Source organism: Nannospalax galili, unplaced genomic scaffold (genome assembly GCF_000622305.1).
Source record: "Nannospalax galili isolate Female #2095 unplaced genomic scaffold, S.galili_v1.0 scaffold940, whole genome shotgun sequence".
NCBI lineage: Eukaryota > Metazoa > Chordata > Mammalia > Rodentia > Spalacidae > Nannospalax > Nannospalax galili.
The window spans coordinates 337330-353072 of record NW_008346079.1 but is presented as its reverse complement, the minus strand read 5'-3'; the positions used below and the strand labels follow the sequence as shown (position 1 = coordinate 353072).

General features: G+C 48.3%; 1 protein-coding gene across 7 annotated transcripts in view; it reads right to left on the bottom strand.

The window, feature by feature from the left end:
- Positions 1-15743, bottom strand: part of Gria1 (glutamate ionotropic receptor AMPA type subunit 1) — a 371033-nt gene that overhangs the window by 84238 nt on the left and 271052 nt on the right. For all 7 annotated transcript variants that reach the window (XM_017800413.1, XM_017800408.1, XM_017800409.1 and 4 more), the window contains one exon: positions 9609-9979. In XM_017800413.1, the coding sequence (XP_017655902.1) occupies positions 9609-9979 (371 nt within the window). The remainder of the gene's footprint in view (positions 1-9608; positions 9980-15743) is intronic.

Here is a 15743-nt window from a genome sequence, read left to right as displayed (position 1 = left end):
AATTTTATACTTAAAGAATGGAGGGGGATTAATTAAAAAAATATAACTATGATATTCTAGGTATGTCTATATGGATTAACCGCACACCATGGATATGTCTACACGGATTAACCGCACACCACGTAGTCTATACTCCACTGCTCCTCCCTGCAAACTGGTGGGCCTGTGGTTGATTTGCAGGTTCCCATGGTGATAACTGTCCAGATGGGAGCATGGCCCACCCTCCGCTGTTGACATAGGCACCCTCAGCTCACAACTGTTCTGTTAACTTGACTGTCAAATTAATTCAAGAAACCGGGAGGGGTGGTGGTTAAGGGAGGAAGGAGCTCAATGGAGCAGATATTAGGAGACAGGTATTTTGAAGGGAACATGGGGAGAATAGGGGTACTGGGGAGGGAGGAGGGAAGGTTAGACAGGGAGGGCACAAAGAGGGAGGGGGGAGAGAGAGAAGGTGAAGGAGACAGAGAGAAAGAGAGAGAGGAGATAAATAATGCTTAGGTGGTGTAAAAAGCCAGAGGGACATGTATTAGTTCAAAAACGTGCTGAAAAATACGCCTATGACATCTGTACATGAGTACACGTGTATAGCTGAAGGCTATTAACAAGAAACAGTGCCAGGCAGGAGAAGTCTCCCTTCAAGTTGTCAGGGTGGTCCAAGAGGCTCCCCGCATAGCACAGGCTATTGCCACAGCCCTTGATTACCCAGATCTTGAAGACAAGACCTTATTGCTGAAGACAGGACATACTTCAGACATAGGAATTGGAGCAATGGAGCTGGAACTGACTTGGAAGCCTTTCTTGAAGACTAGCTCATAGTTTTAGAGGACACTATGCAAACCACTAAGGGAGAAAATCAATCAATGGTCCAACCCCATCTGTAAAGCCTAATAACCACAACAGTGACCAGCCCAGCAAACTATATCAGTGCAGTAGTGGCACTTTTATCAACAGCTATCTAATTGAACTTAATGCCCTCTCAGTGAGGAGGGAACTCACCTGTGGCACTGTAAACATAGCCAGATACACATGGCTGGAAAGATCATAGAACTTAGAGAAAATCCTATGTCTGTCATATTTCTAGTCAAACATAATTTCTTACTGCTAAATATGGATCCTTATATTTACAGGCAAGTATACCATTCACCATTTATCAAAGAAACTTCTTTTTGCAACAGATGGAGACTATAACAGAGTTCCACAATTGGTCACATACAGAGAACAAGTGACTATAAGACACCCAGCCCTAAGTGACATATCTGTAATGGAACCTCTACACCCAAGGTTCACAGAACACAGTGGAACGAGGGGTAGAGAGAACCCTAACACATCTCTCAACTCTCACCAGCAAAGCTTCCTCACGCAACAGAGGGTGATGAACACAGAAGGCCACGCTGGCCAAAGTGTAGAGAATAGGGACTGCAGAGTGCGTGTCCCTGGGTAGGACTCCTATGGTAAACTTCACCCACCCACGGCTCAGGGAGCCATTGCACAAGAGGAGGCAGAAAAATTGTAAGAGCCAGGGGTGGTACATGACCATAAGGGAATGGAGTCTTACGGGATCCTGGGACCTCGTTCATGTGAACTTAGAGCAATGGTGTCAACATGCACAAGACCCACGTAAACACAATCAGACAAAAACCCATCACAGAACTGGGGAAATGGACAGCAGGCCCCAACGTAGTCAAGGAACTACTGGCAGCTGGTCACTGCTGGGTGAGAGAGAATAGATCTTCAAGGAAGTGACTCTAGATAAATTGCCTAGGGTCTAGTGAATGAACTTACACAGAGGGACATCTGGGTACATGCTTGACTGGATAGGCCTTAACATATATGACAGAATGCATGAAATCCAGTGTCGGAGGTTATGGGGAATTGCAAGTGGGGGAGGGGGTCTAAATTTGATTCAGAAATATTATATGAAATGCACAAAACTCAATAAAAATATACCTAGAAATCATGCAAAGCCTTCTGTCTGACTGTAGAGCTTCCAGATCCACACATGAGAATAAGACCCTATATTTGGATGAACACACACCACAAGCGATTCTGATGTGGGGCCCCAGTAGACCCCCCAGGCCCTCCACAGTTAGTCCCGACACCCAGAGCACATATCACACATTTCTGTCTTTACGGCTGTCCACAGAGCCCCGTGACAAGGTTCCCTTACAGCAATACAGCTGTGGTCTACATCAGGCATGTGGTTTCAAAACGAGGAAGATCTGAACATCTCAGGCTACTTCTGTCGACTCCCAGCCTCCTCCCCAGCCCCTGACAGTCCAGTGATTCAGGATCAGCAAGAGAAGTTGGGATGAAGGTTCTGTCTGCCCGGGGGAGGGAGCTGAGGCAGAAGGGGAAGTTTCCTCACTGTGTCTCCTTGCTGGTGGCATTCTGGTTGCTAAGGGGTCAGCATGGGAACACAGTGGTCTTTTTGGCTTTCCTCCTTGGTTACTCTGTTCCCGTGGTGAATCACTTACAGGGCCCCGAGAAACAAATGAGCTGAGGGGAGAGAATGTATGATACGGGCTCTGGGACATCCCCAAAGTGCCGTTACTCCCCAGCCCGAGATGTCTCACTGGGTAATTATCTTCATCAGGTGGAGATAATTATTCCACGCTGTGATGCTCCATGGTCAGGAATAAAAGGAGGGTTCTGAAATGGCAAGTTCTCATTTTCCTCTGCTCTCTCGGGGCCCTCCTGCCTACTCTCTCCCTAACTAAGCTCACTTGAACCTGGACAGCCTTTGACCCCCCGGGACCCACAGGAAGACTGACAGCAGATCTGTGGAGGGTTGCTCCCCTTCCCCTGCAGGCAGTAAGACTTGGGGTCCGGACTCTACTCTGCTGTGGGATCGAGCAGCTACAGGCCACAGGAACTGCGTGCCTTAGAAACTTCTGTTGCTGTGATAAAATGCCCTGACATAACCAACTTAAGGGAGAATGGTTTTTTTTGGCCCACAGTCCATCATGGTGGTGAAATCACAGGACCTGGAGGCAACTGGTCACACCACATCCACAGTCGGGAAGCAGAGTGAAGGATGCTTCTGCTTATGCTCAGCTCTCCATTTTACACAGTCCACCATGGTACCACCCACGGTGGGCAGGTCTTTCCACTTTAACCATCCACACCAAGACAACCCCCCACAGGCGCACCCAGAGGTCTGTCTTCCAGGTGATTACAGATCTCATCAAGCTGACAGTTGAGATGAACCAATTAATCTTTAGAGAAAACATGTCCTCTCCCTTGTCAGATGTGGTTTCCCTACCTGTGACAATGGACTCACCGGAGCCTTCTAGGATCTACCCAGAGCCAACTGTCTCTGGAGCTGGGCGGCATGGTTTACAAATGTCCTCTCCCTCCTGGACTCACCCTTACGTCCTCTGTCTCCCTGTCCTCAGGGGTCTACTCCATCCCCAGGAGACTGGAAATCCTGACCGTGGCCCTCATAACCGCCATTGCCATTGTTTCCTTGGATAGCTGGGGAAGCCCCGTCTCCCCTTCTGTGCCGACACTGGACCTCCCCTGCCCTGGTGAATTCCTTCATAGCTCCCCAGATGGCACTTCGGTATGCAGACCAACCTCCTTTTTGCTTAACGCCGCCCCCAGTTGTCCATTCACTGAGAGCCAATCCCAAACGTGCCATGGCCACAGGGCCCTCTCCATCTGGCTTTCACCCACACCTCTGTTTCCTTCATTTACCACAAGCCCTTGGCTCAAATTGCTCCCCATGGTGGGAAACTGCTCTGCACCTGAGGGCTTCTGCACCTGGACAATTCTGGCTCTGAGCTCTACCCAAGCCTGGCTCCTGTGACCTGTTGATGGTCAGACAATCCTCGGAACATGCTAAGCCTCCTTTAATCCCACTCCTTTATCATTCATTCTAACAGGTTTATTAGGTTGTGCACGTGTGTGTGTCACCTATGTGTGTGTCCGTGTGCTATATATATGTGTGCGGTATATACCTGTATGTGTGTGCATGTGTGGTGTAGACCTGTGTGTGTATAGGACATGTATATGTGTATGTATAGTGCATGTATGTGTGGTATATGTTTGTATGTATGTGTGGTGCATGTGTATATGGTATATGTGTGTATATGTTTATAGTACATGTGTTGTGCATGTACTGCATGTGTATATGGTACATGCATGATACATGTATGCATGTGTGGTTCATGTGTATGTGTTGTGTATATGTGCATGGTACCTGTGTGAGGTGCATGTGAATGTGTATGGTACATGTGAACATCTATGGTACATGTGTGTGCTTGTATGTGTGGTGCATGTGTGTGTACAATGTTCATGCAGGCGTGCTTACAGGTCTTATGGAGGCCAGGTTGATCTCATGTGTCTTCTCAGTCTCTCCTCCACTTACTTTTTGAGACAGGGTCTCTCCCTGAACCTGGAGCAGTTTTGGTATATCACTAACAGGTGAATACGGAGAGTATAATGTGTGACCACAGCTAAGATGAATCTTAGATTTTACTGTTAAAACAGATTATAGAGTCCCTCAGTCATTGTCCAGCACCATCCTTCAAGCCAGACAGTAACCATCTTCATGAGCTCCGCTGCGCCTGCTTACAACTGTTGATGTCCCTCCTAGAAGGAGGGGCCAGAGAGGATCATGGGATCCTCACTTGAGAGTTCAGTCACTCTGCCCAGCCCAGTGCATACAATTCTGCTCTAATTGCACATGGACACAGGGTCTTGGGGAGGCCTAGGGCATATAGGCTAGGGAGGAAGGGGCTCTATCTAGGAAGCCACGGGGGAGTCATCATCCACGCTGGGTACAGACCCGGGGGAGTCATCATCATCCACCCTGGGTACAGACCTGGGGGAGTCATCATCCATGCTGGGTACAGACCTGGGGGAGTCATCATCCATGCTGGGTACAGACCTGGGGGAGTCATCATCCATGCTGGGTACAGACCTGGGGGAGTCATCATCCATGCTGGGTACAGACCTGGGGGAGTCATCATCCATGCTGGGTACAGACCTGGGGGAGTCATCATCCATGCTGGGTACAGACCTGGGGGAGTCATCATCCATGCTGGGTACAGACCTGGGGGAGTCATCATCCATGCTGGGTACAGACCTCAGACCCGGGGGAATAATCATCCACGCTGGGTACAGACCCGGGGGAGTCATCATCATCCACGCTGGGTACAGACCTGGGGGAGTCATCATCCACGCTGGGTACAGACCCGGGGGAATCATCATCCACGCTGGGTACAGACCCGGGGGAATCATCATCATCCACCCTGGGTACAGATCCGGGGGAATAATCATCCACGCTGGGTACAGACCCGGGGGAATCATCATCATCCATGCTGGGTACAGACTTTCCAGGGCATCTGCTGTAAGGGCAGCCATGCCTCTGCCCCTAACTCTCACCCATTGCTCTGTAAGTAAGTGTAGTAAACGCAGTGATTCCCAGAGGTGAACTTTGGTGGAACTGCCCTTCAGGTTGTCATTGGAACAGAAGGAATAGGAGACATTGCTCACTGCCCTCATTCCAGGGAGAGAATTCTTGCATCACCAATGTATATGAACAATTCAAACAGATGACAAGAGGGTCATTAAAACATTTCAACAGCACCTGTGGACATGCATGACTCATTATAAATGTTATGAATTTGTGGTGCTAGTTCAGAAAGCACCAACTTTAGGTTCTGTGACCAGTGCTACAAGATGGTTTCCCAGCATCCATGGCCACCCCTTCCACTCTGGCCATCACGAAGTCTCAACTCTTATTTTCCTGGCCTCCCTTGCCACAGAACCCACAGAGCCACTGTTGTGACTAGTGATATGTCTACATGGATGGGGACTACCTTGCTAAGTTTTGTCTTCCTAATCTAAGCCAGCCTGTGGTTGAGAATGCTGTTCCCGGCCTTTTTTAGGGGTGTGGTGTCTAGAGGCCACCATCTTGTGAACAAGAAGCCCAAGCCAAGAGAAAAACAAAATAGCCAGTCCTGACTAGTCCTGTGTTTCTTAGAATGGAGAAAGAGAGCCATCAGCCTGTTCACATTACTGTGACTGGGTATTTCTGAGGTTTATAGGCATCTACACCGGACCATAGTTTGTTGGATTTGGTTTCTAGGCATTAATAATGACTTTGAAGATATCAGAAAGACGTTTTATAGGGAGGAGGGCAGGGTCTCACGTTTTTGCTTTGTTTTGTTGAGGTAAGTTCTCATGTAGACCAGGCTGCCCTTGAACTTGATATGTAGCAGAAGATGCCTTTGACCATCTCATCCTCCTGCTCCTCCCTCCAAGGTGCTGAGAATACTGGTATGTGCCACAATGCCTGGCCTGGTTGGTGCTGGGGATAGAGCCCAGAGCCTCATGCATGCTAGGCACGAACTCTACTGAGGTATTTCCCCAACCAGAGAGAACTATTTGTGTTTGGGTGCAGGTACGTGCAATCTGATGGATATTAATTCTCCACATCCTAAATTACTGAGTGCTTAGGACACATTTTTAAAATTAGAATGGCAGACTGAATGCAGCTCGTCTGGATGTTTGACCCAGAGAACCATGGCAAACCTATAGTATTTGACACAGTGCTGTGCTTATCGGGTATGTCATGACACAGGGAAATAACAGTGTATTGCTGTGTATCAATGTCTGCTTGGCCTCTGTAGTGGTTTGAATGAGAACATTCCTCCATAGGCTTCAAGTATTTGAACACTTTGTCCTCAGTTGGTGGTGCTGTTTGGGGGGAGGGATCATGGACCTTTAGGAGGTGTGGTCGTGCTGGACAGGGGATGGGTTTTGAGAGGATGTGGCTTCCTTCCACTTCTAGTGCAGGCTGCCTCCTGCCACACCTCCCGGCTGTGATGGACTCTTACTCTGGAACCAAAGACCAAATAAATTCTTGCTTCTATAAGTGGCCTCGGTCATGGTGTTTTATTACAGAAACAGAAAAGTGATTAACACAACCTCTAACCACCGTCTTAGCATCCTTGACTTTCTATCTGGGCCAAGGTACAAGGAAACACAAACCCTTTCTCTTCAGCATGTATTTCTGAGAACCACTGTGATACATATTCAGCCTCTTGGAGAGGAGTCTTTAGGCCTTTAAACTCTGGGATCAGCCAACACACTCAGCTCCTTATGGTGGGAGCTTGCTCCTACGTGTATCTGATGGTGTCATCCACAGTCACACCCCCTCCCTCTCAGTTCCTATAGGGAGGAGCCCCCCAAATGTTGCAGGCATCTTGGGTGAACCTCTGGGTATTTGTCTTGATCTTGGTTTTCCCCCAGAAGGAGAGACCAGCCTTGCAAAGCACTGTGAGCAGTGGCAAAATTTAGTCAAAGTTCAATATAAATAAATGAAAATAATACCCATTTTATAGGTTTCCTATGTGACAGCGAGGTGCTACAAACTCTAAATGTAGACATCACCCCTAACCTCACAGTGATGCTCAATGGAGGAGCTGCAGCTTCCAACTCACCAATGAAAGGCAGAGTGGGGTCTGGGGTCAATTTAATAAGCTAAGGAGGAGGATGGCTGCCCAGTCTCCCCCTCACCACGGTGTTGGTACTTGAGATACTCTAGTGGGACCCTCAGGAGTTGAGGGGACATAGTCTAAACATCGTGTGGTCCAGACGTCACAGACTCAGTCACAGGAGTGAAGGAGGTCATGGGAGCTGCAGGGAGTGGGCAAATGCACAGGTGGGCTCCCATGGTCTCTGGGGCAACCACTGCAAAACTTGCGTAGACTAAACAAAAGCACGCCCGACCGAGGACTGAGTGTGTGAACTGTGTACATGAGGCCTTGGGAGGGTGAGTGAGACCCACCCGGAGGCCAGACCACAAGGCTGCTGGGGAGAGGCAGATGCCCATTCATGAAGGAAGTCACAGCAGAACTAGCTCACGCTGCGTGTGTGCTTTGATGGCTGTACACTGCACTGTGGAGACTCGCGGAGAGGAGCACTGTCTCTTCCCACTGTTGATCCAGAGGCCAGGCTTATTTTAGGCTTTTAAAGCAGGTCTGCTCCCCTCCTTGGTATCTGTCTTCGCCATGTGCCAGCATTGGCCGAGCATCCCGTCTCACACCTCCTCTCCCATCGCCCCAACCCCCTCCAACTGTCTTCTCATTTAAAGAAAAACAAGACCATAACGATGAACTGTAAGACTCTCCAAATTATACAGCAGACAAAACAAGTCCTGGGGGAGGCTGCTGGGGAAGGCACTACTGTTAGGAATATAGGTCCTCACTGACACTCAAATCCCAGTTGTAGATGGTGAAAAATACTCCCCAGACACAGACACTTCCATGAGGACCAAGGTTTAGACACTTAGACCCCTGGTGGACCCATGGAGGTCAAAGGCTAATCTGCTGACCCTCCCCAGCTTTTGATGTGGTCATGTACACACTGAAGAGCGTCCATGGACATTAGCAACAGGAAGAAGAGACACAGCCAGCACTGTCCTATCAGCTCAGCTACAGGGGACTGTGACATGAACATTCTAGAATGTAGCGAAGGACATTACACATCAAGACAAGCAGTCAGTACACAGGGCACTGGCCCAGATCGGCGGTTTAAAATGTTGTGCTTCTTGCCTGTCCTTTATTCTTCTCTTCTCTTAGCTTCAAATCAGTTCTTTTCAAAGTAAGCTGTGTTCACCAGTGCAATATCTAAAATCGGCAAAAGTGGAATTGTTTAAACCACAAGAAACAATTCATGTTGTCACCAGAATCAGAGTTTTCTCATTTTTTAAAAAGTCAGAACTAGGAAAAGGAAATCCTTCCTCTCTAGAAGTGGAAGCTGGGTTTGCCAAGTGGAGTGACGAGGCCACGGACGGGCAGAGGGCCTTGAGCTGAATGTGCTCCTGCTAGCCAGGGCCAGTGCTCAGAATCTCAAATGCCTACCCACTGGCTGTGTGACCCCGGAGCTTTGTGAAAGGAGGATCACAGGAATCTCGCCTACACTGCTGTATTTCTTAGAGAGCTTTTCCCTGCTGGGCCTATTATAGGTGCTCGATAAATGTCAGCTGTACCACACTGTCCCCCACCCTTTCTCTGTACCTTTTAGCTATAGAATATCAGTCCGGCTATGCCTGTGTATCTTGACCAAGCACATTAATCAGACAACAGACAGAACTGGCCCAGCCACGTCCAGGTAACTCACAGCCACACAAAAAACAGCTGAAACACCAGATGCAATGAAGTCTGAGAATAATCCCCACCTTGTGTGTGTGTGTGTGTGTGTGTGTGTGTGTGTGTGCGCACGTGCACTCCAGCACACATGTGGGAGGCAGAGGTCAACCTCCTTGGGTACCGTTTCTTAAGAGCAGTCAATCTTGTTTTTTGAGAGAAGGCCTCTCACTAGGACAAATGGCTCACTGATTGGCTAGTTGGCTGGCCAGTGACCCCCAGAGACCCTCCTGTCTCTGCCTCCCCAGGGCTAGGATTACACATCAGTACTGTCACACTTGGCTTTTCCACATGGTTCTGGGGCTCAAACTCAAGTCTTCATGTTTGCACAGACAAGCACTTGACCAGCTGAGTCATCTGCACGGCACTAACTGCCTCCTCTTGATTTTATGATGGATTTGCCAACAACAATATAGCGCCAAGCAAAGGGACTGAGAAAAGCAGACTGACCTGGGGGAGATGTCACATCCTTGCTGCATGAAGGCTCCCAGGGAGAACCACAGACTGTTGAATATCCCAAACTCATTCGACTGGTCACTGGTCGTCTGGTCTCGTCCCTCCTCAAATTCCTCACTGTGCCACTCGTAGGGGCTGAAGCGGCTGACAAGGAAGAGGACGACACTCACGCCGATGTAGGCGAAGACTATGCACATCCAGATCTCATAGGCCAGAGGGTCGAGGAAGGAGAAGACACCCGGCTTGGACTTCTGAGGCTTCTTTATCATGATGGAGATTCCCAGGCTCATGAATGGCTTAGAGAAGTCTATGACCTCTTCTCGGACCAAGGTGATGGTTAAGGGGGCCACCGCCACGTCTGCTCTCTGCCGAAATCAAATCAAAGCACACTTGGTTACGCTCAGCAGCTCTTTTCTACCCTTTCTGCACATTTATGTGTGAATAAGTTCCTATATATTCGTGTTCATGTATGTGCACACATGTGGAAGTATGTGTGGAGGCCAGAGGTTGATGTCAGGTGTCCTCTAGTCCCTCTCCATCTTGTTTTTTGAGATAGGGTCTGCCACTGAACCTGGAACTTGCTGACTGGCTAGACTGACTGGCCAGCGAGCCTCCGGGACCCTCCTGTCTTTGTCTCATCAGTGCTGGGGTTATAGGCAACACCACCCCATCAGGCTTTCTAGGGTAATGGGGATACAAACTCAGGGCCTCAGGCTTGTTTAGGAAGCACTTTACAGATCGAGGCATCTCCCAACCCCTTGATTTTGTATTTACTGTGAACATTCTTTGTCTGGTAGGATGTTAAAATGGGAAAGAACCTTAGAAGCCCAGCTGCTCTGACTGAAATATTTCTGAGTAATCACAATCAGCTCACCATCTTTTTGAAAAAGACTTTATTTCATGTGTATGAATGTTTTCCTGCACGTGTGTTTCCATGAGTGTGCAGTGCCTGCAGAGGGCAGAGGGGCAGAAGAGGGTGCCAGGCCCCCTGAATATGGGCTTTCAGATGGTTGTGAGCCACCATGTGGGTGCTGGAAGCCACCTGGGTCCTCTGCAAGCACAGCCAGGGCTCTTGACCGCTGAGCATCTCTCCGGCCCTCAGCTTTATTTTGCAGGCACATTAGTCTATGTTTTGCTTCTCTATTTGTCAAAGATGCCTTCCTAATTCTCCAAGGAGGCTTGTATTTGGGCCTTCCCAGCAGACTCTGTCTTGTGCCCCATCCCAGCCTTCCAGGTTGAATATGGGCTGATCAGCCTGGTTACATGGGATGCACATATCCCATAGGTACCTACCTACTCAGCACACACTGCTCTGCTATCTGGAGAGAGCTACTCAGGGGTGACTGAGAATTAACCCTGAGAACCAGAGCAAGAGCCTGGGCTGAGCAGCACAGGGACGACCCTGGAGGCCGTCATTTGCATCACACTAAATTCAGAGCTTATCCTGGACTCCCTAGAAATCTGTCAATACATGCTCCTATCTCCAAGAGAACACCCACCAATCTCTTTGTTTGCCTAAGCCAGTTTGAATTGGATTTCTTTTACCCTCAACCAAGATTATCCTGGCTGATGAGGTGGTGAAGGCAAATGGGCCTTATAAACATTTATGGTGCGATTCTGTGTAAGCTCTAGGTGGAAACCGAAGAGAAAATGGTCTCTCACACGCTAGGATTGTACACCGGCAGGAGAGATTAGCATTCTTCCCAACAGAGGCCACGTTTTCCAGTCCACAAGAAGGTGGGATGTGTACCATCCGAGATAGAAAATGCTGCAGGAGGAGGGGGAGGAGGAGGAGGAAGGGGAGGAGGAGGTGTCCATTGGTCTCGTAGAAGAGATAACATGTCAATGTAGCATCAAAGGATGGGAGGACTTTGGGCAGGCTGCTCTGGGAACAGCATTCTAGGAGTAAGGACCAAGGGGGGATGGGCCTGGTGGTGAGAAGGCCAAGTCAATTTTTCTGTTCCTCCAGAAAGATTGCTAAGAGCTACACACATCACTAGGTGTTTGCATTTCAAATCCAGGCTGTGGGTGAGCAGGAAACAGTGCAATTCATCCAGCCCTGGGCATCCAACCTGCAGAGGCACCAGACCTATGTCTTCTGCCCTTCCCACTTCTCTCCAATCACAGAAGCATCGGCATGATGTAGCAAGGACTCACTGCTACGCTGGCCTGAGAGCAACAGGCCCCAGAAACCCCAGAGGCTTCTGTGAATGGATGTTGTAACATCTGCTTCTGAAATGAGATGTATCTGTGCAAGCTGTCCTGGGCAGATGACTTTTTCTCATGATGACGTGCAGCAGTCCAGATGTAAGGTTGGGACAGATGTGTGTGAGGGGCCTGCCATCCCATATGTCTGTCTCCCTCCCTCCCTCCCTCCCTCTGTTGTATGTGGATGTGTGTATAGTATGCATGTATGAATGTATGCATGCATGTCTGTAAAAACACGCTTGTGTAGATATGAGTACAGGCATGTTCATATGTGTATGTGTGTGGAGGACAGAGGTTGATATCAGGAGTCTTTCTCTCTGACTTATATACTGTGGCAGGTCTTCCGTTTGAACCCAGATCTCAGTGATTTGGCTGGTCTAACTACCCAGCTTGCTCTGGGGATCCCCTGTCTGACTCCCTTGTGCACGGATTGGGTCGCCACGCCCACCTGACATTTGTGTAGGTGCTGGAGATCTAAACTCTGATTCTCACGGTAGCACAGTAACGTGCTAAGCCATCTCAGCCTCCACATGCTGTTTCTAGAGATTTCTCATTGTGTTCATTAGCTGGGTCCGTGGAGACAGTGCTTCAAGTGCAATTAAAAAGCCTCAGAACGCCCTGTGTTCGCACTTACAGAAAGAGATCTGTACAGCAATGGGGTCAGGCCTGAATGTCATGATAATTCCATTTTTCCCTGATGTCTACTGCACAAATCTTGATTTGGTTTTTGGCACTGTGCAGATCAAACCCACAGTCTCACACATCTTAAGCAAGTCCTTTCCCACTGAGCTACATCGCCAGTCGGTTTTTTCTTTATGTCTACACCAATGCAAGGGAGCATGTATCTTCTAACTTAAAACAGCAAAGGAAGGGTGAGAAATGTGAGTCACGTGGGGGGTTTGAGAGCAAGCCGCCCCGAGGGTAGATGAAGACCAGCTCTGAGAGTGGTGAGCGTGTTGAATGACTTCCCGATGCTTCTGCTAAGAGTCAGTGAAAGGGATCACAGATAAGGGAATCACGTGGCTACACCACCTTACACTCAGGCCCAGCAGTGCAAGAGGCTGTTCCATGTGCCATTATCATCTCTCTCCAAGATCACATATAGTGAGAATTTCCAAAGGGAGTAAATAGGGTACAGTACTTTCAAAAAATGCTATTTATAGTTAGGCGTGGTGGTGCACACCTTTAATCCCAGCAGGCAGGAGGATCTCTGTGAGTTCAAGGCCAGCCTGGTCTACATGGAGAGTTCCAGGACAGCTGGGGCTACAGGGAGACCCTGTCTCAAAAAGACTAAAAGACATGTGTATTTATTCTTGCTCTGCTGATTTCTCAGGGTCGCTTTCTGTGGCTAAAACAGTGCAGTTACTTGTGGGCACTGAGAAGTCTGGGCATTTCTGAACATTAAAAAGAATTTCTCTACACCAGCGACGTAGGACCAGGGCTCTGAAATCCTGGATGGACTGAAACACACCTCAACTTCTCTCTCTTCTTCTCTCAAGGTCTCTAGGTAGATTCAAGTAAGATGTTAGAATATGCATTCTAGAAAGTTCTCAGGGAGTGCTGCTGCTGGTCCAGGCATCACCCTTCAGTAAACACTGGCTTAAGAGATTCCAACACGGGCTATGTGCTGCCCAGAAGCCACACGGGAACACAGCACACAGCTGGGGGTAGAACAGAAAGAAGCCAGAAGCACAGACAAGTGTCTGGGTGCAGACATGCCCAGAGCTGGACTCTGCTGCCCAACACTCAGACGGCAGCCCAGTGGCAAGGGCTCCCTACACGTTTCGGTAGGTGAGCCCTACAGGACTGCAGTGATTTGCAAGAGCCACACCGTTAGGAGTCTGGCAGACATGGAGATCAATCCCAGGACTCTGTCTTCAGATCTCACTCTCTTCGGCAGAGGACAGGCAAGAAGACCCATGACTGAGGCACAAAAGCCCGTCCACGCAAGGAGCAGCGGCCTCCTGTGCGGCACGTGGCTGGGAGCACTTAGGCCTGACTGGTCCCGGTTCCTCTCAGCTCTGCAGTCCAGGATTCGGGTGGCGTGGTTCCCACAGCAGCAGGATATCCTAGTGAAGACAGAAGGCAGTGCTGCCCGTCCTCACTGCCACTACGTTACTGGCTGTGTGTCCTTCGCCACATCGGCTAACCTCTCTGAGCCTCTGGGTGCTCATCTGTAAGATGTGGAAAATGGTCTTATCTACCTTACAGGGTTGAAGTGAGTAAGCCAAGGTGATGGGCTACTGGATGAACCCCTTCCGCGATCACTGCTGACCAGAGTAAGGAAGAAAAGAGCCATCCCTGTGACCAGCGTTCTTACAGCAGAAGACGGACATTCTTTTTTTTCAGATTTTTTTCAGTGACCCGTCTTTTGACTTTCATTTTTTTAAAATCATTTAAAATTTTTTTTAATAACTACATGATTAGAAGAAGCATTTCACTACAGCTTTAACATATTCAGTAACACACTCCAGAGCAAGAGTACATCTCTTTCACAAATGGGTGCAAGTTTCTAGGTTCACAGTCGAATTAATGCCGTTATACAATATTGAACTCAGTATAAACCCGGTAAGACATAAAATTGAATGAGCTTTAACATTTAAAAAAGATCTCCATTTCATTGTAGAATATATTGTTCCTTGAAGAAAGACTCTTTGTTTTTGCTACTAATACGGAGATGTTGGCACACGCATCTCTAATCTGTATGTATCTGATTATTACTAGTCATAATCGGTTGCACTTGGCTCCTTGGTGCTTGTGTATGTCGATAAAGTCATCGGGTAGATTTCAGTGGTAATGTTATCACCTCTACTAATTAACATGACGTAAATTTCCACGCTTCCTCCTCAAATATAATACATTTTTTAAAAATTTGATTTTTTTTTGGTGTGTGTGTATATCACACAGAACATCCCAAACCATCTCATTCGACTATACACCCACTTCCCAGATGGCACCCTCCCATAGCCTTCCTCCCCCGGGATGGCACCCTCCCTTAGCCTCCCTCCCCCCACTAGAGCCCTTATACTCTGTAATCCCTGCTACCATCCGCTGTGTTGTCGGCACCCCAGCCATTCCCCACTACTTGCCCTTTTGGTGAATCTAGTCAGTCTATCTAGAGGTCTTTGTTTTAGGAGGGTTGGCTATTCCTCATCTAGCAACAATCAGTTGTCCATATTCCTTTAGGTATGATTGGAGTTTGCTGTTCATTATCCAAATTCTATGCTGGGTTACTATCTGGGAGTCTCTTGGGTACCTCGGCCAACAACTCAAAAGAAGGTATCTCCTATCTGGTATTGTTGTTTGTTATGTAGACTTTAGCTATACATATGGAGTCTTAAGAAATTATATTGGCCCTTTTAATCTTTGGTTATACTTTCCTTTTGGGTATTTAAGGTCATACAGTTGGCCCAGATAAACCTACTCTTAAGGTCGTTTGAGGATCTGTTCCTCAGGGGTCATATGGGCTTGGAAGGATCCCCTGGCTCCTTTCTCTTATCAGTTCTGCCTATGTGAAATAAGTCAAAGTTTCTGCTCGACCATGGCTGGCTTCACTTGGAAGCATGGAGGAGGTGATTCCTCTGTGTTGACCCTCCTCTTTGTAGACTGGACACTGATTCAAGCCCATCTGGTGGGGTCTCCTTGATCAAGAGGACAGGTGACCCACCACAATTACAGGCCATTTTGAGAGATGCTCATAGTCCCCTGGAACTAGTTGACCTAGGAGAGTAAGGAGCAAAAACTATCCTTTATGTCCCTCTGACCAAATTAGTATAGGCCTCAAAGTATGTCTGTTAAACATCCAAGAAGGTTAGTTCCACCAGTCTGGTACTTTTAATTACTGTGTGTCGCCTCACTAAATCATGGGAAAAGACCAGTTGTTCTCAGATAAACCTTACCTAGACATATATTTCTTGATCT